Here is a 27,959-nt window from a genome sequence, read left to right as displayed (position 1 = left end):
TTTTGCCATTTAATTTGGAAACACCCTGTATATAGTATACTGGCCATACGTAACAATTTTTCTTAAATATTTAATCTATTAAATATCTACAAATAAAAAAAATCATATATATTACTAAACATTTTTAAACAATATTTAGAAATGTTTGGTAACGTAATATATGTGTTTATTATCCATCACAGTAGTTCATATGGAAATATATGTTAGTTCACGTTTTTATATATTCTATCTTATAAACACACAATATTTAGATTATTTTTTGACAAAATTACTAAAAATAAATTGCTGGCATCCTGATACAAAACATAATAAATAATGTAATTTACATTCACGACCATAGATAAAATATACATATAAATATCTCGAAGTAACATATATGTATAATTATTATATATACACTGTGTATATACATTAAAAATATGTTTTATATTTATATAATCATTTACAATTTTTAAGTATAAAAACATAAACTTGCATTTGCTTCGAACACGATGGTATCCTCAACAATATGAATTTTATTAAAAGGGGGAATACAAATAATTTCTTGACATACAAAAATTTAAACTGTGATAATTATTACCTAATCTTTATCAGGCTGAGTGTTATCATGACCACAGTTTTGTTGTGAACTTTGCTTAATGATGTTAACCAATGTATCCAATTTGGTAGGACGCGCTATTTGCAGGACCATATGTGCTTCTTCCAAAATTAAGAGACCATTGTGTGCGTCACTGGCTGATAAATTATGCGCTGATATCACATGTCGTCTCCAAGCTGCGTGCGTAGGGAGAATCTATACATGTATAGAATAATTATAAAAATAAAATCTTACCTGTCATATAAATGCAAATGTGACATATAATTCAATTTGCTTTTTATTTTGAAATAGATCAAACAACTCTACAAACTCACTTGTAAACACCATTTGCAATTAAGAGATGGAGAAGTAGTGTGCACAGCTTTTATGTGCCTTCTGCGGAAGCCCCAACTCGTATATGCCCTGTCACAGAAAGGACAAGGAAACGGTGGATATGCTGGTCCACCTTTTAAAGTCTCTTCTGATGTATCTGTACTGTAGGATTCGACAAACGCGGGAAAACTGGGTTGCAAAACTCCAGAATTGTGTCCCAGGAAATTCGAAGATTTCGGCTGATCTAATGATTGTTCAGCACGAGAATAATTCGGTAAATCGGATAATGGACCCTCCAATATTTTCGAGACATTCCACAACGAGTTCCGTTCAACTGCGAGGGAATCTCTCCTGTGCGTTTCTGGATCTGGCGAAGTGTGACGAGCTTCGGCTATTACTGTCACAATCGGTTTCGACCATCCTGTAAAGAATTTCAGTCTACCATTTGAATTGTTTCTTCATAAGCGAAATTTAATGTATAAATTAAATGTTGGACACAGTAATCACACAATGAGATATAATAGTATAATATACTCAATAGAAATTCCTTGACTTGATGCTTTTCCACTTACAATATAAAGATAGAGAAATACTATTTACAAGTACATATTATATTTTATTGTTTCCGTTTTAAATAATATTATTTATTCGCTACTATTACGTTATTCTTAATTCTATTGAAATGATATTTATAATGTAAAGTATATGAAAAATATTTAAGTCATTTGCAAAAAGATCCAAGAAAGTTATTACTCTAAATACTATAAAACGCAAAGTATCTTTTCGTAGATTTTCGTATGGATAGATACGTGATGAACAAAGGAATGTATAATAAGTATATCAGAAATAAGAAGACAATTAAAAATGTAAAATATGTTTATTTGCGACCAGTCGTTTGTCTTGTCTACAATAATATTGATTTAAATAATATCGTTTCGCGAAGCTGTCGGTGTGCTCCAATGATCGACGCTCGTACCGCGCAACCGAAACAAAAAAAAAACACGACTTTACAAGTAAAACAGAGATCAAAGAACACTTTCGCAAGAGTCTCGAGAAAAGGACGTGCGATAGAAACCGCACGTAGATTTGCAACGTAGACCCTAATAGTTCGTGGTGCATGCTGAATGCACCTTTGCTGCAATTTAAATACTCTACAAGCATGTCTTAAATCACTATTCTTGTTGTAAGAGCTACGGTTTTTCTTTTTTTTTTTTTTAAGTATACACAGAGCTGCCGTGGTCGTGCAGCACGTTCACGCACGTAATCAACACGACCAAAACATATCCTCGTACATATATATACATACATATACCATACGTATACCTTTAACTGAATACGCGTGTCGCGTGTGCACGCCCGTGTATATACCATACAATTCCGCATAATGAATGCATATATACACGCGCATCTTGTCCATGTATCAGTAATGCGTGTGAGCGAGTACGTGATGTGTATATTCGAGTGCAAGAGAGAAAGAGAGACTCGCGTGTCTCTCCGATATACGCCAACTTTTTAATAACATCGTACCACGTTTTACTGTAAAAGCGAATTCTCACATGAATTGTAACTAAAAAGTAAGAAGGAATGTTATTCAAGGTGCTATACGTGAAACAATAAAAAAACACAGGTAGATGAATAATCGACCTTACTTGTGAATGCATCGTGAGAGAAGCGGGGAGATTCTTTAAACACGCGGTGTGCGAGTGTCAAAAATGTGAGATGAGAGAAGAGATCAAATAAATTATTAAACAAATTATTTCAGAATTTCCCTTGATAAAGTGAAAATTAAACGGAAACTACGAGGAAGGCTTAGAATTATTCGATTGTCCGCCACCCATCACTCCGAGTGGCGAACCTGAAGCGTATAAATAATTCGATCGCGTCTATAATGCTCTTTCTAATCACCCTGTCACCCCGAAATCTATAGCCTAGAAACGTCACCGCGGATCGGTGAGTGCACGTTTCGACTCTATTGCACTTTAAATCCGCGATTTTAACCATGACTGGACCATCCGTCTCTTCTTCCCCTAGCTACATGCTACACGCGCGTGAATCTTACTGTCTACTTACATCAAATGTTTTTTTTTTTTACAGTGTCCTAAATATAAAGCGCGAAAGCTCATACCAAAGAGGAACAAGCGAGGAACGAGTCGTCCTACGACGCTTGTGTGAGAACGAACGGGGTGACGGGTTTACAAGAACGTTCCTATTCCAGCCAGTGGAAACGTTTCCGTTTGACCCCTGACCTAAAACGCCCTAGTCATTGAGTGTAGACAGATCGTCTCTGAAACAGATACCTTTTTAAGCCTCTATTACTAGTGTCGATTTTGGTTACGCAATTCTTCCAAGCTTCCTCCCATTCGATGCTGTTAGGCGCAATGCCGCTAAAGTGCAAGAGGACCTCCCGAATTAAATGTATCTTGTTACTATCGAACTGTTGCTTGCCCATCTTGCCATTGACATTGCAGAGGATCCTCTCTTCCGGCGTAAAGAGGATTTTCATGAGGTCGCAGGCCAAATGATCCATCGGTCGGGATGACGCCCAGGTTGAGATTATGTCCGGACTTGGTAGGAGATCGGCATAAGGTAGATGCTGATACGAGTAAAGCAGCGGTTTGACATCCGAGAATCCACTTAGCCCGGACAAGCCAGATAAACCGGAAATGTCTTCAGCAGGACTGTTCCCAGACCCTGCCACACATATCAGCACATCGCGCTTTAGACACGGACTGCTCCACACACGTGAATTACGCGCACAATAAAGAAAATGCGAGCGAGTGTACATTAAAGGCTATAATGAAGGACGGATCACGCATCTTGGATCTCACGTATGCACTGCTCACGCATGCACGCACATACGCTTATGCACCGCCGATCGAAGCGTGATGCCGAAACCGGCTTCATTCTCATAAAATCTCTGAATTACAGAAATTAATGTCGCAATAATTACTATCAGTTTTTACACAAATTGCAATCATTACAAATCAATTGCGCTTTGAGATAACAATATACTTCCGTATCAAATATTCCGCGAAATACTTTTGCTACAATGCAATGAGCTACGGGGACATTTACCATTTGCACCAATTACGTCGCTCTCATTGTCTTTTCGATAGAGTTCTCTTTACTCGTGCACGCAATCTTTGTCTCTACTTCATCACACGGAGCCATTGCAGCACAGCAAATTAAGAAAACGTGGCGCGCCAAAACGAGCAGAACAGAATATGTGGTGAAAGCGAACAGAATATTCGAAAAAGCTACGATCTGCAGTACCAAAGAAAAAGCTTTGATACTACAGTAGCCGCCGGCATACGCAAAGACAATGAAACTATGTATACAAATGTATACAGCATTTGTGCATGTGGTAATATTAATTATATGCGCTAATGAAAATAATAGATTTTTAATAATAGATGAAATAATACGTATATGTGCTAAAATGATAGCTGATATTTGGTTTCCGAAAAAGCAAAATGTAATTATATCTGCATTAGATTAAAACTTATTATTTCAATAAAACTCTTTTTTGCATATAGATTAATAATAATATCTCATATATCTATCAAATTTAACATATTCATTTACTAATAAAAATCATAGTAAGCGTATTAAATACACTGATTTAAAAATTCAGAGAATTATTATAAGAGAAAAAATTACTTTTTTTTCAATTATAGAATGTTCAACAAATTTAAGAACACTTTTTGTAGTGCTAATATCATAAAAAATTATTAAAGTAATTTCAGTTTCTGTGTGTGTGCAATTATACATTAAACACAAAATGTTTAATGTTGAAAACTTAAAAATTGCAATAAATATATATAATGATCCACAATTAAATTTTATGTAAAAAATACAATTTTCAAATATCTCTAAAAATCTTTAACTGAAAAATATAAGGTATAATATCTTCAAAATACATATATTTATGTATGCAAGTTATACCTCCAAAAAGCTTTAAAATTTAACGGATTTATATTTGATATAAAAAACGAAGACACTAGCAACAATACAGCAGCGAAAATGCAAAGAAAGAAGACTCAGTGTTTCATTTAGTGAATAGTAATACATGATTTTTTAACACAGAAAAACATAAAATGTAATATACAAGAGCTAGCTATTTATATAATTGCCATATAATGCATAATAAATCGCATAAAGTAGTAAAAATCTAATTAGTTTATATGTGGCACTAACCTTGATTCCCATCTGCCTGTCCTGTATCTAGCCTTTCTGCTGGATCCTTATCTAACGGAGATCGTTTTTGGAGATCGTCTACCGCCATTTCCAATGGTTCTATCTGAAATGCGTTTGAATTGAATGCTATATTTTATACACGCCATTGTACGTGACACACAATTGTTTTATCATTATTATCTTATTTTCTGAACTAACTTTCATCTCCAATCGATGATATACTGGATTAGGTAACGTTTCTGGTAACATGTACTCTCCATCTTTCCCACTTTGATCGCTAGCAGCGGATTCATTTGTATTTTCCGATTGCGATATTCTAGGCGTTAGTGCTTTTTCCAAGATAGAATTATTTTGTTGTTTGCTAATTTTCTGTTTCTTTTTAGGTGCCTCTTCCTTATTCAGTGATACATCTTCAGCCACAGCTTGTTCTAGTTCAGCTAGTCGTTTGTAAGACTCCTTTGCAAAGATATCTCCACCAGACAAGCCCCGAATTTGTAATGTCTCTGCTGCTTTTAAGAGTGCTGGTAAATTCTTTTGCTCAATATTTACCTCTCCTTTGTATATAAATATTAACAGTGCCTCCAATTCGCTAAAGTGTACATCCTGAAGTATTATAACCGGATGCTGGCATGGGTTTGTCTACAAAGTAAAAGAATAAAACTGTTAGGCTATATTCAAATTATTAATCTATATCATTAATTAATTGGTCGAATTTGTACTTATCAGATTTGTCATTTCTTTAAATTTTTTTATCAATAAACCATCTGCTTTTCATTTTTCTTTAAATTAATTAATTAATTTAACTTTATTATAAACAAATAAGCAATTTTCTGAGAGAAATGTATTGTTTTAAAAATATATAGTATTGTTTATAACAGTAAGTTAGTAATATGTAATATATACAAGAAGAAATACTCATAAAATTTATGAAATATAAAACGCATGTAGTATGTAAAATATAAAAACATTTTATATTGATTCAATTAGAAGAAAGAAATATTCTAGAATTACTCTTTTTTTTTATTATAGAATAACTGAATAATTCTTCTTTAACCAGAGCTACTTTTATTATCATTTTCATAAAGGAAAAATGAAATATAAATAAAACTCGTAAATACTAAAATTAGCGTTTTGCGTTACAGTTTTAAATCTACTATTGACAGTTTATCACAAAACATCAGGAACGAGAAAGGAAGAGATACATTACCATTCGCTGACAAAAATCGAGATAAGCGAGAAAATTGTTCCACTTAAGAGACACAGAGCCAAATAGTTAATAGCCGCGTGTATTCAATAATCGTTAGGTTTATCTCGATAATAGTCGCGGTAATAGTCTTCTAACCTCGATGCGAGAGTGCTCCGAAGGCTATACGCGACAGCTGACAAACACGTCGTTTTACCCGCCAATTGTCGAGGGCATGACAACACGCGTGGACAGGCGTGCGAAGCGAGCGACGAAGAAGCGTCCAAGGATACGACTGGTCTCTCGTCTCATCGTTAACGCGATACGTTCAGGGATGATCACGAGGAGAAACAACCTTGACGGGCTTACCTGGAAGACCTTCTTGAAGAAGGGACTGCTGGCCGAGAGTATCACCTTGTGCGCAGTGAGGCACTGTCCGTCACTCGCGAGAGTCACGTCCACCAGGCCCTCTTCCTCCCACAGGCTCTCGAAACTGGTGGCGATGTTGCTGAGAAAACTGTTCCACTTTAGACATATTTGACTTGACATGTCGCGCTGAGATCGGACGGGCACGCTCGTATTGTCGGGACGCTGTCGCACCGTGCGGTAATGTCCTGGTCCACGGAACCTTCTCACGCGACGACTACGACAGAGACGGCGAGCGCGACAGTGAGACCGTAGTCGTGCCAGGTACGCACAAACATCGTCGGAGTCGGAACCGTCGGGAGAACACCACAGTCGAGCAGCATGGCCGTCCGCCGAGTATTGGCTCGTGCTGGCGCGCCAAGTTCGAACAACTCCCGAAACGCTTCGGCGTTATGTATTCTAGTACGTTACGCCTTGCCGTACGGAATAAATAATTAAATGCATCTTGACCGGAATATCTCATTAGGTATAATTCTTGCAATCTTTTATTTTCATATGTTGCCGCAATACACATGTAGGACTCGATAAAGACGCAGAATTTAAGCCCGCTGGACGATTCGTTAATTTCTCTCAAAATTTCAAAAAGGAAATTCCATTTGGAAAGAATTCCTTTATAAGCCATCCTATTTTGATATTGCATAATAATTCATAAATATTTATTAACTATAATTTGTCGACTATAAAATTATAAATGTTATAATTATTTAGATTTTATTTGTGTGGTCTATTTTATTGTATATTATATTGATAGATGTATATCTTATGTGTGCGTGTTATTTGATTATGAATCCTCGAAAGTTTTGTCATGTTACATGAAAATACAAATAAATTATAGAGTAGATTGTCTAAAGTGAACTAGAAAATCCATTTATTCTATACCCAGATAGCACAAAGAGTTCAAAAAGAATTCAGTGATGTGTCATCAATTCTGAATTCATTTTCAGATGCAAAAAGAATTCTTTTTCTGAAAAGTTCTGAAAATAATTTTTATCGCATTCTGAAAATAATCTCAGAATTGATGACATACGACTGAATTCTTTTTGAACTCTTTGTGCTACCTAAAGTGTATATACGCAATCTCCTGCATTATTCTGCATTGAAAATGAATTAGATTTAAAACTACGTTATATTATTTCTATAATTTTATGCGCATGTAAATTAGAATTTGTAATAATTATCAAAATATTAAATCATACTGATATATATTTTCTTAACATATATTAACTCATAATATAACTCTGTTAATAATTATTTCTTTAGATTTATACAGCAATACATTCACATTTTAAAGCTCGCAAAAAAAGAAAAGGAACAAAGCAGCCAAATATAATGAATAATAACGTTTATAAAATTTGATTTACGCTCAAAATTAATAAATCCTCGCAATAAATAGAAGTAAGATCAGCTGAATTTTCTAGCAAAATTTGGAGAGTTCCAAATAAAAACTTCGAATTGGTAAATATTCGCATTTCATCGTTATACGTTCATTTCATAATCGTTTACATTACATTTCTCGTAACAAAGCGCGGGTAGCGTTGGATCGAAAGGCAAAGTCGTTCCGTGGCACGATAGGCTCGCATTAAGGCGAAGCTGAGTGTGCATGCGTGCAGGTGCTTACGTGCGTGCTCGCGTGCGTACATTCAACTGTTGTTCTTATGGCCGACAATTCCCGCGTGCGTGGCCGCGTGCGTGCCGTGCGTGCGTATGTATACGTGCGTGCATACGTGCGTGCATGCGTGCGTGCGTGCGTGCATGCGTGCCCGCTCGCGTGCATGCATGCTTGCGTGCGTTCGTGCCTATAACAGAGTTTCATGATCGTTAAGGTTTCACCGGGTTCTACTCTGTTTTTCACGTTCGATCCCGACATACGAAAATACACAGAACAAAAACCAAGCAGTATTTCGACATATTTGTTTTCTCAACTGGAAAAATTAAGAATTTTACAAACAACGCTCTTTTTTAATGACTTTTTCTAGCAAATACGACAGAATATTACCTGGATCGTGTAACGGAAATCGATGTAAGTATAGTAAACATAATTTTATTATAAAGGACAATCCTTTATTTTAGTAGCTGTTCTTTAGATTTATTTATCTTTTTAAAATTTAATTGTTTATTTTAATAATATATATGTTACGAGAAGTTCGTTTAGGGTGCAGTCCACTTGGCGCTACAAATGCTTCGAAGCGTTTGATTGACCAAGAAGAAAAAATTTTACTAATTGACTAATCAAAAAATTCTTCAAAACATTTGTAATATCGAGTGCACCGTAGCCTTATGCCCGTGTCACACTACGCATTGGAGACTGAGGATTGCGAATTGAGGATTAGAATTCAGCCGATTAGAACGAAACGGATTAAAATTAAAGCTATCTGAGTGGTCGAATTCTAATCCTTAATTCGCAATCCTCAATCTTCAATGCGTAGTGTGACACGAGCATTAGTTAACTTTCCAATGTTTAATGTCGTATAAATGAGCGAACGTTTACGAAAACAACCGATAAATATTTAATTTTATGCGAGGACAATTAGAACAACAAAGTCATAATAACGACGAAATGACAAAATGAGTGATTAATTGAAAAATAATTCTTTTAATAATCAAATTTGCAGCTATTTCGATGTTATTTTGAAGTTATGATGATCTCGTGCTTTACTTGGGAGTTATCTCAGATATAAGTCACAAACTAGTTTCAAAATATCTGGGAATAAAATCCTAAAATCGACAAGTTTGTCTTTTATTTCTCCTAAAAAAATTTGGTCGCCATAAGCACAAGAATAATTAAATGAGTACGAGTGAGCGAAGGGGAAAATTATTTATATTCGCTCTGTCGATAGAGCTTCAAGAGTTTTATCTTGACTGATTCTTAGCAAATATTGTATGAATGTAGACAGATGAGCAATAAATAAAGTATAATTTTATTTCATATATACTACTTTCTGCAGACGAATTATAATTTCAAATCAATTCTCGCTTATTGCCGCGCTCAAAAGCTTTTATTATCGCGTGTTTACGATTTGTAATTAGGAATTTATCGTTAAACAATTCATTCTGTACACGTTTTATATGTGCGATATATCTTCATGCAGAAATGATTGCAGCAAGAAAAAATATGATGCTTCAAAGATTACCCCGCTTGGCATATTATCCCGATTTTTACGGAATAATGTTGCATGAGAAGAAAATCTTCCGAATAAAAGTCACGCGATAGCCTCCAATTTTCGAGTATCGCATAGAATCGTCGTTATTTCCTGTCACGATACAATTTCCTTACATATTTCTTATGGCAAGATGCACAATATGAAAAACAATATATATCTATACAAATCAACAAATAGCTCGATTTTACATATACATGCTTTGACGTGAATACTTAGTTTAGTATTTATAACGATAAGTTTTATAAGAAAAAGAGATATAGCTTTCTACGTGGTTAAATGTGAAATATATTTTTTTATATTTAGAATAAGAATGTTTTATATATACACACATATATATATATATATATAATACGATACACAACAAATATTTCTCGTATGAATAAATGAGTGGTCCTGAAAAGGACCGTTTCTATTTCTTCCAAATTTATGTCATTTCGCTCTGATTCATAATATACCTGTTACATATCTTAATATAACTTACACAAATAGAAAAATACTGTCTTCAGATAATTGCAAGTAGTCTGTTAATCTGTTGAAGAGTCACCATCACTGATATTTGGTCTTCGATTCTCCTTCTTCCTCTCCCTAGCAGTTAATGCTAGATACAGTGTACAGTCCGTGCGTCGTCTTACGTGATGTGTTATGAAATCCACTAGGTAGTTCTGTTTGTTTTTTTCTTTGTTAACAAGGTACTCAGGTGCTAAATCACAACGAATACATGAAAAAAGTCGATGTCGAGCCTCTCTTTTCCCCAGCAAATCAGAATAAACGGAAGCGGCCTTCCTACAGTTTGGACACTCGCCGGATACCTTCGTTTTGAATACAATTCTTTCCATAATTTATTGCGAACAAACAATCCTCTAGAGTCTAGGACGTATGAGCCAAAAGTGACGCGTTGGTGTCGTTAAGCGATCTTTTATATGTCGACGACCATTCAACTAAATTGTGATTGGTCTTTGGAGCAATGGTAGGAGTCTCCCTGATCAATGATTTTGTCAAAGCTTTTCAGAAATAGTAGCAACGAAACAATCTTCATCTTTTCTTGGAATTGTGTGTGTGTGTGTGTGTGTGTGTGTGAATTCTGAGTATACATATACTAATATTTTTAAGATTTCTTATTTATTGTATAATTTCTGAAAAAATGTCTTAAACTTTTCCAGAGATGTGATAAAATTTTATCAAAAATTATAGGATGAGAAATTTTAGAATATTTCCGAATTCATATTTAAAGAATTTTAGAAAAGACTTTCTCGGCACTTTTGAAAAGGGTTCCAATTTGTATTAAAAATCTGATGAGTTCCTGAAACGTCACAAAATTAAATTTGGAAATTTAGAAAAATTCTGAATTTTATATAAAAATTTTGAAAAATTATATGCAAAAGTTTGAGAAAAATGTTCACTAAGGTCACATATAATCGCAGAGAAAAATTATTAAAGCATAGAAAAATACCAAATATGTTTATCTCTGATCTTGTCTGTTCGATAAGAGCGTACACGAAACTTTTGTCTGAAAAGGCCTATCTATGGAAGCAAGTAAACAACTCTCCTCTAAAATTCTTTGTAAAGAATTTTATAAACGTTGTCCCAAATGTCCCGATACAACATTTATAAAATTATATGATGAAATCTTGCATAAAATGTGTAATCTGCAATAGTCTGTACGAGTATATTTGTAAAAAAGAATGTATGTACGAATAGATTTGTAAAAAAGAATGTAGACACTCTGATCTTTTCTAAAATATTAATAACTGCGCAATTAATTTCGACATAGTGTTTCGGCAAAACAATAGCAACATGATGAATCATAATCCCATATTTATCAAATTAAATTTGAAAAGAAATTGTCCAATAATTGAGAAAAATATTCAGCTGTATTTTTAAAAATATTATGCCGGAAGTTCATTTACAATTAACATATTTAACAAATTAAAATTTGACTTTATGATATTTTGGTCTGTCCAAAACTCGGCTCGTGAATCGAAACGCATCCACTTCTCGTTTCACAACGAGAAAGTATGTACAATGAGAAAGAAGGAACGTAAATAACAAAGAATAGATATTATACCTGAACTCAGGTACGTCTAAGCGTCGTAGAGTGAAGGAACCAAGAGAGCCCGTCTTTTAATCTACAACTATATATAGTAGCCATTTTTTATTTTGTCATCTTCCGTCTGTGACACTCATAATGATGCTATATCGATCTTCTTCAGGCATCCTTGTTTCTTATTATAGAAAATATGAATACAGAAGTTTGCAGCAATATTGCTACAACGTGTTGTAACGTTGCATATTTCAACGTTGGACAGATCTGACAGCAAATGGAATGCTGACGTCTATCCTTTGTTATTTACGCTTTGTCTCGCTGTACCAAGACGACAGAGAGGCGGAAGCGTTTCGGCTTACGAGCCAATAAGTTTTGGACAGGCCTGGTCTGACTGTAATTACATAAAACTTTCTTCTTTTTTTCTCCTTTTTGTTCTAATCGATTATTTTAAATATTCAAATTATGGGCGGTATTCATAGTCCATTTTTATTTCAAGACTGTCTTAAGTAATGTCTTAAGACGCTAATACGACCCTCTGACTAGTTCGTGACTTCTTAAGACTATACTTAGACGGTCTTGAATATAAGATTTGACTATGAATAACGGCCTAAAAGTCCTTGTCACTATTGCGCACCTTTCGGCATACCTGTAGCAGCTTCTTAGCAGCACAAGATTATATGTTTCACAACATATATATATATTTTTTTTCTTATTTTAATATAATAAGAAAAAATTAATAAGAATGTATAATTTGATCAAATGCAAAGATAACAAGCGTTGTGACAGTTACTTCCGGCAAGGTATCAAAGCCTGTTATGCATATTTTATGTTACATATGCTGTTATAATACGTGTATGTGATATCATGTGATAAAAGACATTGATAATGAGCACAATTAATTGCTTTACCATCCAGTTTGCTCAAGCGATGAAATGGTGTTCCAACTGGAAAATTGGTTTCATGAAGAACAACGGTGCGGTATGATGTTTTCTAACTGCTGAAGACATCGTGAAAATCAACGTTTTCATTGCCTGCGACGTGACGAAAGCTGACGATTTGAAGAAGGTATTCAAGAATATCATTGACGCATTCAAAGGGCTTGATATTCTTATCAATAACGCTGGTATAATTAACGATAACTGTATGGATGAAATAATCGATCTCAACATCAAGGCACTAATTCAATATCAGCTCTATGTTGATATTCGACTATATGGGGAGGCATAAAGACGGCAAGGGTGGTGTAATCGTGAACATTGCATCCACAGTTGCATTAGATCCAGGTTATTTTAAAATTTAATTTAAATTGTAAGCACACACAGGATTATATAAATAAATTTAAATATCATAAAAAAGAACTTATAAGAGACAAGCTAGATGTTTTATGCTAATATATGTATAATTTACTTTAATTTTAATAGTAATATTAAATATACCAACAAACATTTCGAACTTTCAATAATAGATCATTTTCAATGTTACAAAAATGTCAAATTATGCCTTCAAATTATTAAATAAATTAAAGACGCTCACATTTGAAAATTATTTTGATATAAATCTTTTGTCGTACACAAATATTTGATGCTGACATTGTTACTCATAACATTAATACTAAAAGTTATAGTAAATTATATATTAACATAAAATATCTAACTCGGCTCTCACAAAAATTTTTTTCAGGTTATTTTTTTCCAATGTATGGCGCTTCGAAATATGCCGTTCTAGGATTCAACCAATCTCTGGCAAGTATGTATGACAAGACTGGAGGGCGAGTTGTTATCATGTGCCTAGGCATTACAGCAACACCATTAGTCACACATATCAGCAGTAAGATCTATAGCTCCTATACTAACCAACGAGATCGCTGTTATGGAGAGCATTCCGAAACAGACACCTGATAACGTGGCACTTGGGGTGTTAAATCTGATTCAAAAGGGTAAAAACAGAGCGACTTGGATCAGCGAAGGTGATCAACCGCCATACGCCGTGGACTTTCCCCATTATTCCAAGCGATCTACTATATGCCTGTATAAGTTGATATTTTCTTAATCGACACAAACTAAAAGTAACATAACATCAATGTTATAATTTCCCACTCCACAGTGTAATTGTTATGTAACACCATATGTTATATTACATTTAATATATTGTGAAGTACGAAATTATATAACATTGATATTATATTACTTTTAGTTTATGTCGACTGAGTTATAATTTATCTTACTTTATTTAAATCAATTTACGTTACGGCTATCAAATCAATTATTTGTATGAAATTGTCAATATTAAAATAAACAATATGACATTATATAATTGATCACATCTACGATAATATTAACCCTTAATTCACACGATAATTTTTCATCAGCTTTTAAAGAAGGATGTTAGGTTTTAATTGTTTTTCGGTCAAAATAAAAAAGTTTCAAAATAGATTATATATTATATTAAAGAGTTATTTAAGCGCGAGTCGAATGGTATATTGCTTATCTTGGGGAAACATCGGGAACACGGAAGAAATCGTTACATATCAATTATACATATCAATAGCAATCAACCTATAAGTTCTTAAGTAAGATAGCAAGATGTTCCGAGAATTAAACAATAGAACCTGTATTGTAAATATTTAAATACACATAGATATATCAAACGATTACTTTCATCAAACTCTTCGTCGCTTGTTAATTCGCTTGAAAATCTCCTCCAAGTTACCGTGTTGCAACAATACAATATTACTTAATTCTGTAAATGTCTTGATGTCATCCTTAACAATTTTTTATCAATAAATATGTAATAACATTAAATTTATTGCTGTGGATAACATTGCTTTTTACGATATTTTACCACTCGACTCCGCGTAGTCCTAATATCTTATATAATTTTTTGTACATCTCGGAACTTTTCCATTTTGATCAAAATACAACCAAATTTAATATCCTCCTTTATCCTTGAGATAACGAAACGAATATATTTAAATAAAATATCTTATCATTTTGCATTAATTAAGTCTACTGATGAATTATTCATTTTTGTAGTGATATCAAATAAGAAGATAAGATAAGGAGAACTATTAAATTAAGAATGCTATCTTTACACAGACATTCATTATAAGTTGCTAAAGAATCTCACATCTTGCTAAAAGCATTTCAGGTTTTATTCAAGGCTTCAAGAAGTCAGCATAATGTATAACGTACAGAATAAAACTATAATGATTACTGGAGCAGCCAGAGGATTAGGCTATAAGTACGCCGAAATACTGCTTCGCAATAATGCAAAGAGTGTTGCTGTGGTCGACCTGCCAACATCGAACGGCCAGAATGCGGTGGCTACTTTGGAAAACGAATTTGGAAAAGGTCGTACTATCTTCGTTTCCTGCGACATAACAAAGGCTGACGATTTAGAGAAAACATTCAGAAAAATTATCGACGCGTTCAAAGGACTTGATATTCTTATCAACAATGCTGGTATATTTAACGATAACTATTGGGAGAAAACGATCGATCTTAATGTCAAGGGACTAATTCGATGCTCTATATTAGCATTTGATTATATGGGAAAGCATAAAGGTGGTAAAGGAGGTGTAATTGTAAATGTTGCATCTGTTGCTGGATTGACACCAACTTATTTTATTCCAATGTATTGTGCTTCGAAATATGCCGTTCTGGGATTCAGCCAGTCTCTGGCAAGTATGTATGACAAGACTGGAGTGCGAGTGGTTATTATATGTCCAGGTGCTACAGCAACACCAATGATTACAAGCGTCAGTGACAAGATCTGTAACTCCGTTCGCGCTGTGTTAGGGAGTGATGCTGTTAATTTGGATAATTATCAGAAACAAACAGCAGACAATGTGTCACTTGCAATGTTAGATCTCATTCAGAAAGGTAAAAACGGAGCGACTTGGGTCAGCGAACATGATCAACCGCCATATGCCGTGGACTTTCCCGATTATTCCAAGCAATCTTTGCCTGTATAAATTAATATTTGATAGCTTGCTTTATGTTGTTTTGATCAATTTACACGACGGCTATCAAATCAATTATAAAATTATATCCATTTTTAAGCAAACAATGACATTGTGATTGAATTAATCATATATTTGTAATAATTAATACAATAATACAGTGTTAATATAACAATGTTTTCACTTTCTGTCTTGAAATTCTTTCTCACTTTCTGTCTTTAATTTTAATCTTTAGATCTCGTGTCGAGATTTTAAAATCCAAAATCATGCATAGTTCCCTCATAAAGCCCTATAATGATTCATATATGTATAATATGTCTATTATACATTGTTCGATGTGTACGAGTCATCGCATATAACGCCATATAGCATCATATCGGCGGTCTAAAAGTTAAGGATTATATAATATATAAACACATTACTAAGAAAATTTAAAAAGAAAAACAGTACATATAAGTATGTGTATTGTAAGAGTTATTCGAATAAATAACTTTTTAAACATGGCATCATATTCGTAAAACTTGTTATTAGTTTGTTTAAATATTTTTTTATTTAAGCAAGAAATTTTGCAAATTTGATCTTATATTTGTAATCAGCAATCCATAATAACTTCTATCTTTTGTATTAAATTATGTCTTTCATATATGTATATATTATTATTTTATTTACAGATAATAAAACGATGAAGATTAAAGGGACAAACTACCCTTAGAACTAACATTAATGAACATTAATGAAATACTCTAATGAATAAAAATAGAAAGTGAAATATTTTTCCTACATTTACATTTATGTCAAATTTGAACAAAAGTGGAATGCATTTATTTAGATTTACTAGACAGACTTAGATTTGCAGCGTTACAAGATCATAAGGTTGAAGATATATTTTTCTTCAGTTAAAAATTCAACTAATTTTTTGCTAAAGTCCGAAACGTTTTTACGTGTACTTGATTTTGTGATACTAGATATATTTTTTTCAGTATGGGAGATCTTATGGGGAACTTATGGGGAACTTATGGGGAGCTTATGGGAAACTGCCTCTTCCCCCATTTTTAACGCGATTTCCTACTAAACAGTTTGAGGAAAAAAAATTTGGAGTTTACTAAAGAAAAAATTAGCAAATAAAAACACTAAAGTTTTTTACCAGTTTCGAATTAGATTTGCGATGATGGGGGCCTAGATTAATGAGGGTACTTATATATAAAACTCTCCGTCGAGCATATAAAATTTTCATCGCAACCTAGGTTTTCGAACTTCGCAGTACAGATTTTTATATTGTTCCAGACTGTATAAAAATCTGAAAAAATACACTTGTGAAAGATTTAACAAGTTTTTGCTATTATATACTTAGGACTGTATTTCATTAGTTTTGTTATAGATTTATCTATCAGAAATCAATCCAAAAATCGACTATGTCTTTAAAATCCAATATTTTCGGCGGTTAATATTGCTATTTATAACTTACATGTAATATATACATATACATTTGAATATCAAAATTATTTTGATGACCTTCCCAGTGAGAAATGACAATGGAATCGACGTCGAATCGATATCTATCTATTATTAGTTCTACTTATTATCATAAGTTCTATTGTCATTAAGATTGCATTTTTAAAAATAAGAGATGATTATTTCCCACCAACAAGTTTGCTGTTGAATTATTCATAACACTGATAAGAAGGAATATTAAACAGCATGAACTCTATTTAAAAAGACAGTATCAATTACAGTTCGTTAAAGAACTCTTACATTTCGCAGAAGTATCACATCTCATAGAAGGTTTCAAGAAACCAAAATAATGTACGACGTAAAGAATAAAACTGTAATGATCACTGGAGCAGCTAACGGAATAGGTTACAAATACGCCGAAATACTGTTACGTAATGGTGCAAGATGTGTTGCCGTTGTCGATCTGCCAATATCGAATGGCCAGAATGCGGTGGTTACTTTGGAGAACGAATTTGGAAAGGGTCGTGCCATTTTCGTTGCCTGCGACGTGATAAAGGCTGACGATTTATTGAAGACGTTCAAAAAGATCATCGACACATTCGAAGGGCTTGATATTCTTATTAACAACGCTGGTATATTGAACGATAAATTTTTGGAGGAAACGATCGATCTCAATGTCAAGGCACTAATTCGCGGCTCTATGTTGGCCTTTGATTACATGGGGAAGCATAAAGGCGGCAAGGGCGGTGTAATCGTGAACATTGCATCCATATTTGGATTGCACCCAGCTGATTCCTTGCCAATATATAGCGCTTCGAAATTTGCTGTCTTGGGATTTAGCCAATCTCTGGCAAGCATGTACGACAAGACTGGAGTGCGAGTGGTTATCATGTGTCCAGGCGTTACAACAACAGCGTTAATCACGAACCTCGACAATAAAATCTGTGACTCTGTCAGCGCTGTGGGCAACGATATCGACTTGAAGAAATATTCGACACAGACAACCGACAATGTGGCACTTGCGATGTTAGATCTTATTCAGAAGGGTAAAAATCAAGCGGCTTGGGTCAGCGAAAATGGTCAACCGCCATACGCCGTGGACTTTCCCCATTATTCCAAACGATCTTTGCCAGTATAAGTTGGTACTTGATATGTTATGAACTTTTTTTCTGGATACTGCAATTCTTCTACTGAATTACTGAATCAAAAAAAAGAAAAAATAACCTAATCAAATAACAATCAATTATATGTTTGACATTATGTCAATTTCAAAATAAATAATCTCATTAAAACTGATCATTTCTACGGATTGATCAAATCTATGATAATTAATATTAATAATCACACCCTTTATCTTAAAATTTCATCTTAAAATCTTAGAAATCATATATAGTTTTATATAAAATTTGTAGCGATGTAAACGGTTTAGAAATAAAAATATCTCACGGAATTGAGAAAAGTCTTTTATAAATCATTATCATTTATATTTAATTATCAATTAAATCGTTATATGTAAGACACATTAATAAGTAATTTTAGTAACTTTGATCTTTTAATCTTTTAGTAACAATGATCTTTTAATTAATTTTCATTTTAAATAAATTGTTTTACCGAATAATATTCTATAACTTCGTAAATACGATTATAATTATGAAAAGCGTTAAAAATAAGCTTTAAATTCGAAAAATATACATATTTGAAAAATAAGATAGTAATGTAGATTATAATCTTGTTATACTTTAAAAATGTAAAATGATAAAAATATATTTATATGTATAAAATATAAATACTTATATTTGTATAAAACGTTATTTTTTTTATGTGAGTTTTTTTTAAGCACATATGTACATAGTAGCTTTCCGAGAATATTCTCTTTATAAAGCAAGATTTATCACAGATATCACACATTTTTATCGATTCTTTTTTACAACAACATGACGTATTTCTGTGCCACAGTAAACATAAAAAGGAAAACTGCAGATTGCATTACAATCTCAGAATGTATCGTAATAACACGCAGTTCGCGATTTTGAATGTAACAAGGTTGCCTCCATTTCACTTATAATAAATCTGAAATTCAAGCTCCTATTGAAAAATGGGGACCGCTATCCTCACTTACATGCGTCTAACATACAGAAGGGTAAAAAGGGTTATGCGATATTTCAAGGTCTCATTGATTCCACTGTTCCATAATTTACAATATGTTTGAATATTTTTCAGTACTAAATTTCAAGATTCGAACAATACATATGTTCTTTGAAATATGATTATACACTTTATGCATTTTGGAATTACATGTATTTTTATATAATCAATTTTCTTATAGTAGTAGTTATGAAGGATCAAACAATTAGAGGATATTACATACAAGGATATGAATACTTTTAATATAATAGTTTATGTTGACTAGCTAGATAATTAAATAAAGGTAATAGATATAGGCAATAATAGAATTGCAAAAACGAGATATTCTTTGTACATGAAGAAATTGATGATCCTAAGAAGGACCGTTTGTAGTTTTTGCAGTTAAGCTTTTTTTTCGGTTTTCTTTGGCAGTAAAACTGCTTGAATGTTCGGCAGTACGCCACCCTGAGCGATGGTAACGCCAGAGAGCAACTTGTTCAATTCCTCGTCATTGCGAATGGCCAGCTGTAGATGCCTAGGAATGATTCTGGTCTTCTTGTTGTCGCGAGCGGCGTTTCCCGCCAATTCCAATACTTCCGCAGCGAGGTATTCCATCACGGCAGCCAGGTAAACCGGAGCACCGGCACCGACACGCTCGGCGTAATTTCCTTTTCGCAGAAGCCTGTGGATACGTCCAACGGGGAACTGCAGTCCAGCACGATTAGAACGGGATTTCGCCTTTCCCTTAACTTTGCCACCTTTGCCACGACCAGACATGTTTACGATTAGAGAACGACGTGAAGCGTACGATATCTCGGCAGGTTGTGTTTTTTTATAACCCAGCTCCAGGCTATTTATATCGCATCACGATAGCTACGTGCGTCCAATGGCGTGACAGATAGATGACGGCGTTACGTGATTGGTGCGCCGTTACTATCGCTTTACTATGTATACAAAAACTATACATTAGATAACAACTTTTTTCTTTTCTTCATATTTCTGCTCCATATTTCAATATTTTTATGATTTTGTTTTTTATTTTATTTCAAAATTTATTCTGGAATTAACGTTGAATATGATTTTTTTGCAGATTAAAAATTTGTTCCTAACTTCAGACTGTTGATTTATTGAATATAAAAAAAAACCGTGTTTTTTTTTTTACAGATATGTGAATTTTCCTGGGAACTGCAATTCTTCGATTTTATAAAATCTAAAAAAAAAGGTTGTACTTACGTGTGTATTTTGATATCTTTTCAATGAGCAGATTTCGTTCTTTAGAAAATTGAATGCTGCCATCCAAAATGAATATTAAAAAATCAATACTCGCGGATATAAAATTTTATGTTTCGCTGCATAGATCAATCATGTTTATAAGAATCTCTAATGATAAAGACAAATAATTCCATTGCATTTTTTTACTCATGTACGATAATTTCCCGTTAAAAATAATTATATACACTGCAAAGAATCCCATTTGGTTGAATCAACTAATCTCTTGTTTAGATATGAGTACGATGACCATTTTCTTAAAGAAAATAAAGGACAAATCTGAAAATTTTAGGACTTTGTTCCTAAATGTTTTCAAACCAGTTTGTGACCGTCAAGAATCTGTGCATTATAAAATTTTATTGCATAGTATAATCAAATTGAGATAATGCGCAGTCTTCTGATAATTTGAGACTGGTCCGACTGTATTGGAACAAACTCTTGATCTGAAATAATAAAAGGTTGGAAGTAATAAAAAATGGGAACAACTCTAGTTTTAATAAATTTAATTTAAAAAATTAAGAAATATAATTAACAAAAACATATCGTATTTATATGCATGAAACTGTAAAATATTTTTCGTAAAAATTTGATCTTGAATATAATATTAGACATTGGAATGCTAGTTAGAAAAGAATTTCCCGTTATATCAAAATAAAGGACAAATAAAGGACCCGTTATATGAAAATAAAGAACAAGATTGAATTTTGAAAATACAAATAAATCTAAAGGATAGCTACCTAAAATAAAGGACTGTCTTTTAAAAGACATCTGTCCTTTACAATAAAAAACATCACCGCAGACATGGACAAACAAATTCTTGGTTGATTCAATCAAATGGAATTCTCAGTAAATGTAGTAGTGTAGTTTATCGTTTCACACGAATATCATATTATCTCGAACAAAACACATACCTAAAAGATTTCATAAAGATACAGCATAAAGATATTTTTTAGACATATGCGTGTTTTCTTGACTAGAATTAAATTAATTTTTAATAATCAAGAATATAAAATATATACAAAGCTAAATGACTTATGGAAACGATCTTTTATTTGCCTTAATTATGAAATGCTAAACATAAATATAATACGTTTTTTTTTATTGCATTATGCGCATGATGGAATACAGTTAAATAAGTCATGGATAACTTATTCAAAAACTCTATAACTGTAATAGATTCTAAAAAAAAAATCGATCAAATTAATATTTGATTCAATCAGCAGCAAAGCAAAATTTTTAACTATAATTGTTTTCAATCTAAACTTTTTTTCATATGAAAAAAGATAATTTTTTATATATAATAGAATTATGTATATCTTTAATAAATGATTTTTTTCCGTAATTGTCACTATTTCATCCTATAGCTGCTATACATATAATTGATTCCTTTATTTGCATCGGTCATATCCATTTTCTACAGAAATAAATTTGTTTTTTGTTCCTATTTTCATGAACAATTTTATTTTGACTGTTTTTTTTTACAAATTGATGTAATTGCCGCACACTTTTTAGACTTCACTTTGCGTTAGCTATAATTTATTGAGGACCTTATCTAAACATCAAGCGTACTTATTGACGACGTATTGATACTTATTTCAACTATATTTTTTACCTATAATTTATTAATGTAAGTTTTACGATAAAGTTGTCACCAATTAATTAATATAAGTCGATTAAATTTTGATCAAAAATAAGGCTTATAATGCTATTTTAATTTTTAACATTTAAAAATCGTATTTTTCCGTTTATTTATAAAATATGAATAAATTTATTACGATTCAACTGATTCTTGCTATGAAAAACAAAAATCGGCGAATCGCAATATCGTCTGAAAAGTTTTGAGCCTCAACATGAAGATGGTATTACTCGTCAAAACAATTTTAGTACTATAATCGTACATACTTTGAAAGATACCTGCGAAAATTGTAGCTACTTCCGGCACTTAGTTGTTGTTTGACAGTCATTTGTGCCAGTCAATGTCAATGTTTTTGTAAAAATGGAAAAAATCAGCAGTCGCCATGGTAAAAATTCACGAATTGCGGTTCGAATTAATTGACCATCCACCGTATTCACCAGATCTGGCCCCCAGCGACTGTTTTCTATTTCCTAGGCTCAAAGTTTGGCTCGGAGGACAGAAATTTTCATCGAACGAGGTCATCGCATCTGTAGACGCCTATTTTGCAAAGCAAGACGCTCAGTATTATTTGAATGGATTAAAGGGGTGGGAGCATCGCTGGAAAAATGTATCGACTTAAAAGGAGACTATATGGAAAAATAAAATTGAATTTGATCGAAAAATTAGTTGTTTCTATGTTAGATTCAAAACTTTTCAGACGACCCTCGTATGTTGCAAATGCAAACAACTGATATTAATTTAAACGAATATCGAATTAAAAACTCTCAATTATTCTCTGTAGAATTTACAGCGAAAGTCGAGCGCATGTCAAGTATGTCAAAACGCACATGAGTTTACGAAGGAAGCTAAGGTAGCCTCGTAGTGTCAATTTGAATAGTTCGCTGTCGTTGAAAGTATTATTTTCCAAAAATAGACAGCCATCATTAACGTCTGCTTTAATACACGTATTATTATATTACATCAGTTTTATATTTTAGTTTGTATAACATTTTTTTACGTTTCTAGAAAAACACGTGTTTAAAGTTTATCGCGCATTTTGGAGGTTATCTCTAACATTGTATCGTCAGAAATCCCCATTTTCAGAAATGTCATTTTATCATTTTTTTTATAATTTTACCAATACTTGTATAATAATTATTGTATAAATTTATGTAACGTGAAGTATGTAAAAGTATCTTTGATATGTGTGTGATATAAAAATAAATAATGAGTGTTTGATTTTACTGTTATATATGAAATTCAATTCAATGATAACAGATGAATACTAATCTCTTTTTTTACATTTCTTTTAATATAACTAATTTTTACTTCTTTTATTTTTTCTCATTTATGTTTACAGATTGTGAAATATATTATTGATAACAAAATGGCGCCCAGGAATGCTAACTATATTGTTTGGATTGATATGGAGGTATTGGAACATTACAAATAACACTTCTGTACACATAATAATTATAATGAAGAGTAATAAAAAAAATTAATTTAGAAACATAAATCAATTGCATGATATTTTTATAGATGACTGGACTTGATGTAGATAAAGATCATATATTAGAAATTGCCTGCGTTGTAACAGATAAAAAATTAAATATTATTAGCGAGGAATTGAATATTGTAATACATCAGTCAGACGCAATATTAGAAAATATGAATGACTGGTGTAAAGAAACCCACAATAAGGTAAACTTTTAACTTATATGGATGATGTTAATATTTTTGAACTTTTTAGCATTTGCAAATTGATATATTTTGAGCTCTGTAATTTAATTATTATATATTTCAGACGGGATTAGTTGAAAATTCTCGCTCAAGTACTATATCATTGGAAGAGGCTGAGAAGACAGTACTTGATCTTTTAAAAAAACATATTCATGAAGGTTCATGTCCATTGGCTGGAAGTTCAGTGTATATGGATCGTTTTTTTCTATACAAGAACATGCCATTAGTTAATAATTACTTGCACTACAGGATTATTGATGTTAGTACAATTAAGGAAATTGCTAGGTAAGAATAAATTTCTTCTATTTTTATATTAAAAAATAGAGATACTGACATTTTTCTGTTATACAATGTAAACGATTAATATAGAAATCTGTCTTGCAATTGACATTTAACAACGATTTTAACAGAAAAATATGATACTATGAATAAATCTTTATAATTTTTAGGAGGTGGAATCCGAATGTATATAATTCGACACCAAAAAAAAGACTAAATCATAGGGCTCTGGATGATATAAAAGAAAGCATTAATGAGCTAAGACATTATAAAAAACATTTCTTTAAGTTGCTATAATTCAATAGTAATACTTAGCATGTTGTATTTGTTGTAATATTAATTTATACAAGGTAATTTATTTATACATAATTAATATTAATTAGTACTTTCCCTGACGAAAATAAGAAGCTTCATGAATGTTTTTTTGGACGCTTAAATGAACGTTTGCAGAAGTTCGTTAAACGTAGAAAAGCTCAGTAGAGTGTTTGTAAAGCGGAAATTACAACGCTGCAGCGTTTGGAAAACGGAATTCAGAAAAGCGTTTTTTGGGCATCTCCAAGTTTGACAGTGAACTCTGCACGAAGATGCATCAGCGTTTACTGCCCAGTAAACGAGAATGCATTGAAATGGATTGAAATGGATTCAGATTTTCAGAAATATGGATTCACGAATATTAAAATAAATGCTTTTCAATCCTGAATGCATTTTTATTCATTTATAGGAATTGCATGGAGCACATCTATGCCTTTCAATCTAAAAATAATATCAACTTTTTCTGTGCATTAATACTGTTCAATTCAAAATTTTGAATAGGAAATGCAGTTTTTCAATCCAATTGCATCCAATTGAATCTAATTGAATCCAATTAAATCCAAAAAAAAGTATTCGCTATTTAAAATACGCATTCGGATAGAAAAAAATTCAATCCATTTTAATTCATTCTCGTTTACTGGATGAGCGTCCTCTGAAAAGTGTTGCTTTAGCATTACAGAACTTTCACGAAACGATATATACTGTATTTTATAAGAGTTTCTGAAAGTGTTTAAAATTCAATGGCTGTTGTAAGCGTTCTTATAAAGTTTAAAACCATATAAATTTTCAAAAAATCGTCATTCGACGGTTGACAACGCTGTATAAAGCTTTCTTATTTTTCCAACCAGACAGTAGGGAGACACTCATCCTCGATCTCACATAGAACATAATTCCAACATTTTCCAACTATTGTCAATACATCTACGGTAATGATTTATGAATTTGCTGAAGATGGTTTGAAAGAAACCGAAATTTCCAAATCAAATAAGTTGGTATCGACAGTCATTGTACAATTTTAATATATATATTGTGTGAATATTATTAGACTATTGTATAAATTGCGCACCAATTACTGCGCTGTGTTAACGCTCTCATTGTCCGTACATTATATTATTGTTTCTTATTTTCGTCAGGGTTTACACTTAAAAAATTTCATGTATTTATCAATATGAAATAGCAGTAAGAAAGTTTTAACCCAGACAGCACAGAATATTTATGATAAATATGTATTAATATTCACTCATATTATTTATAATAAATGTTTATAATCTGTGCAATTATCTAAGAGATCACAAAAATAAAATATTTATAAAATATTTAAAATAAATCTTACAAATATTTATGAACATTTTGTAAATATTTTATAAATATTGTATGCTGTCTGGGAAGTTTTAGGAGAATTTAATGTCCGTTTCTATCAATATAGTTTAATTTTAATCTCGGTTTAATATTAGAACTGTGGCTGTGCCATTTTTTACCCATCTGATTTTTCTTTTTCAATTAATTTGGATTTGCACATTTTCAGTTAATTTGGAATTTTAGATTTTTGTGACTTTTTATAAATAATTATAATTAATTACAAGTAATTTTACTTTTATGGTGACAACCTTCCCTCGTAAAAGCCAAATTTATCTTGAATCGCGATTGGATTAATTTAGACCCGCGGTTCTAGTTAACTATATATATAAAACTCTTCATCTTTTTTTTTAGGATAACAAAATTCCTAAGATAACAAATTCAATAAATAAATTACAACAAATAATTGGGAATTGGCTTCAAAAAAGCTTTATTTTAATAATAAAAAAATAATTAGTAGTACATGTTTTGGCTAATCTTTTAGCCTTCTTCAACAAAACGACATAAAAAATTATTACATTAAATTGGTATCTATCTGGCTGCAATCATTGAGACACAGTAATCTCATTCTTCCATTATGGAAAAAATTCCCCAGTTGAAAAGATAGTGAATGACTAAGAATCCCACAATAATGTAACTGATGATCAGAATAGTCATAAATTATTTTGATCATAAATTCAATAATTATAATATTATAATAATTATAATACAATTAAAAACATGGTCAATGAATAAAAATATATTGAAATTTAAAAAAAATGTTTCATACTACTGTCAAAATTGTGAATAATTTGACAATAAAAGAACAGTTCGATGCGAATTATGGCAATGTTAAAAATGTATTCAAATGTAGATAGATACCAATTTATACTGTAATAATTTTTTATGTTACTTTGCCGAAGAAGACTAAAAAATTAGCTGAACCATGTGTACCAAATATTGAGATAAAGCTTTTTTAAAGCTATATTGCGCATCGTCTACAGTGCTGATTCCCAATTTCCTGTTGTCATTTGTTTATATTGATTGAATTTTTTTTAGTCCCAAGAGCCCTTTTTTCCACCAATATAAGATAAATTTCGGTTTAACTTACTGTTTATTTTTTTCCTAAAAAGAAATTCTCAGAATTAAAAAAATAAAGAGTAAATTAAATCGAGATTAAAGTTAATCTTACGTTAGTAGAACTGGACCTAAATAATTAGAATAAGATGAAGATTTGAATCGAGAATAAATTCAGTAATCGAGAATGGATTAAAATGGATTGAAATTTTTATGCATATTTTATGTCTAATCGAATCCAATTGAATAAAAAAAACTTTATGCAATTGGATTCAATTGAATTGAAAAACTGCATTTTCTATTCAGAATTTTTAATTTAGCAGTATGTATATATATATATATATATGCATAGAAGATGTGAAGATGACAGAAGACACACAGAAAAAGCTGCTGACATTATTTTTAGATTGAAAGGCATAGAATATGTTTTTTGCAATTCCTATAAATGAATGAAAATGCATTCAGATTAAAAAGGATTTATTTTAACGTTTGCGAATACGTATTTCTGAAAATCTGAATCCAATACAATCCATTATTGTCGTTTATTGGGAAGTTAATCTTCATTAAAATAGGTAATTTAGGTTGATAAATTTCATGTTGTGAATAAATGTATGAATATAACATGAATTATAAGAATTATTTTTCAATGGACATAATAAAAAATCAATAAAATATAGCGTAAATTTTATTTTTACATCTGTATTTGAATTGAAGCTTTATATTTAGGTTCGGTTCCACAAATATAAGATTAACTTTAATTTCGGTTTTAATTTTCTATCTTTTTCTAATTCTTGGAAATAGAAAAAGATAAATAGTAAGTTAAAAGTCGAGATTAAAATTAATTCTACATTTGTGAAATCGAGCTTTATAAAGT

The 27,959-nt window shown here is 31.9% G+C and overlaps 4 protein-coding genes and 2 pseudogenes across 5 annotated transcripts; 4 read left to right on the top strand and 2 right to left on the bottom strand.

Moving 5' to 3' along the window:
• Positions 1-531: 531 nt before the first annotated feature.
• On the bottom strand, positions 532-7,278 carry LOC108731758 (GDNF-inducible zinc finger protein 1). Of its 2 annotated transcripts, XM_018462263.1 has the most exons (6): positions 6,660-7,278; positions 5,306-5,746; positions 5,108-5,210; positions 3,208-3,601; positions 913-1,348; positions 532-793 (listed from the first exon to the last, which is right to left on the bottom strand). In XM_018462263.1, the coding sequence occupies exons 1-6, from the start codon at positions 6,837-6,839 to the stop codon at positions 581-583; spliced, it is 1,767 nt and encodes a 588-aa protein (XP_018317765.1). In that variant the 5' UTR covers positions 6,840-7,278; the 3' UTR covers positions 532-580. The 2 variants fall into 2 exon arrangements, with proteins under 2 accessions (XP_018317765.1, XP_018317764.1); XM_018462262.1 differs by lacking the exon at positions 3,208-3,601 and having other exon boundaries at positions 913-1,331.
• Positions 7,279-12,663: 5,385 nt separating this feature from the next.
• Positions 12,664-13,970, top strand: LOC108731544 (15-hydroxyprostaglandin dehydrogenase [NAD(+)]-like; annotated as a pseudogene).
• Positions 13,971-15,035: 1,065 nt separating this feature from the next.
• Positions 15,036-15,984, top strand: LOC108731620 (15-hydroxyprostaglandin dehydrogenase [NAD(+)] pseudogene; annotated as a pseudogene).
• A 1,609-nt stretch (positions 15,985-17,593) lies between these two features.
• On the top strand, positions 17,594-18,640 carry LOC108731587 (15-hydroxyprostaglandin dehydrogenase [NAD(+)]). The gene has a single exon (XM_018461970.1). It carries the CDS (start codon positions 17,684-17,686, stop codon positions 18,470-18,472), a length of 789 nt encoding a protein of 262 aa, XP_018317472.1. The 5' UTR covers positions 17,594-17,683; the 3' UTR covers positions 18,473-18,640.
• A 1,220-nt stretch (positions 18,641-19,860) lies between these two features.
• On the bottom strand, positions 19,861-20,235 carry LOC108731591 (histone H2A). Its single transcript, XM_018461974.1, has one exon. It carries the CDS (start codon positions 20,233-20,235, stop codon positions 19,861-19,863), a length of 375 nt encoding a protein of 124 aa, XP_018317476.1.
• A 2,951-nt stretch (positions 20,236-23,186) lies between these two features.
• On the top strand, positions 23,187-24,658 carry LOC108731542 (probable oligoribonuclease). Its single transcript, XM_018461898.1, has 5 exons — positions 23,187-23,213; positions 23,703-23,774; positions 23,882-24,043; positions 24,147-24,367; positions 24,532-24,658. The coding sequence occupies exons 2-5, from the start codon at positions 23,730-23,732 to the stop codon at positions 24,656-24,658; spliced, it is 555 nt and encodes a 184-aa protein (XP_018317400.1). The 5' UTR covers positions 23,187-23,213; positions 23,703-23,729.
• Positions 24,659-27,959: the final 3,301 nt, after the last annotated feature.

This window comes from Mycetomoellerius zeteki, unplaced genomic scaffold (assembly GCF_001594055.1).
Source record: "Mycetomoellerius zeteki isolate Tzet28-1 unplaced genomic scaffold, Tzet1.0 scaffold135, whole genome shotgun sequence".
In the NCBI taxonomy this organism is placed as follows: Eukaryota; Metazoa; Arthropoda; class Insecta; order Hymenoptera; family Formicidae; genus Mycetomoellerius; species Mycetomoellerius zeteki.
The sequence above is the reverse complement of the archived record's forward strand: the minus strand, read 5'-3'. Positions and strand labels throughout refer to the sequence as shown.

Bases quoted from the DNA above. Each gene is read 5' to 3' on its own strand.
- LOC108731591 (XM_018461974.1), bottom strand. From the start codon at position 20,235: ATGTCTGGTCGTGGCAAAGGTGGCAAAGTTAAGGGAAAGGCGAAATCC.
- LOC108731758 (XM_018462263.1), bottom strand. From the start codon at position 6,839: ATGTCAAGTCAAATATGTCTAAAGTGGAACAGTTTTCTCAGCAACATC. The intron at 5,747-6,659 runs GTAAGCCCGTCA...TTTACTTTGTAG, and splicing joins TCTTCAAGAAGGTCTTCCAG to ACAAACCCATGCCAGCATCC. The intron at 5,211-5,305 runs GTTAGTTCAGAA...AACGCATTTCAG, and splicing joins ATCATCGATTGGAGATGAAA to ATAGAACCATTGGAAATGGC.
- LOC108731542 (XM_018461898.1), top strand. From the start codon at position 23,730: ATGGCGCCCAGGAATGCTAACTATATTGTTTGGATTGATATGGAG. The intron at 23,775-23,881 runs GTATTGGAACAT...ATATTTTTATAG, and splicing joins TTGTTTGGATTGATATGGAG to ATGACTGGACTTGATGTAGA. The intron at 24,368-24,531 runs GTAAGAATAAAT...TATAATTTTTAG, and splicing joins ACAATTAAGGAAATTGCTAG to GAGGTGGAATCCGAATGTAT.
- LOC108731587 (XM_018461970.1), top strand. From the start codon at position 17,684: ATGTACGACGTAAAGAATAAAACTGTAATGATCACTGGAGCAGCTAAC.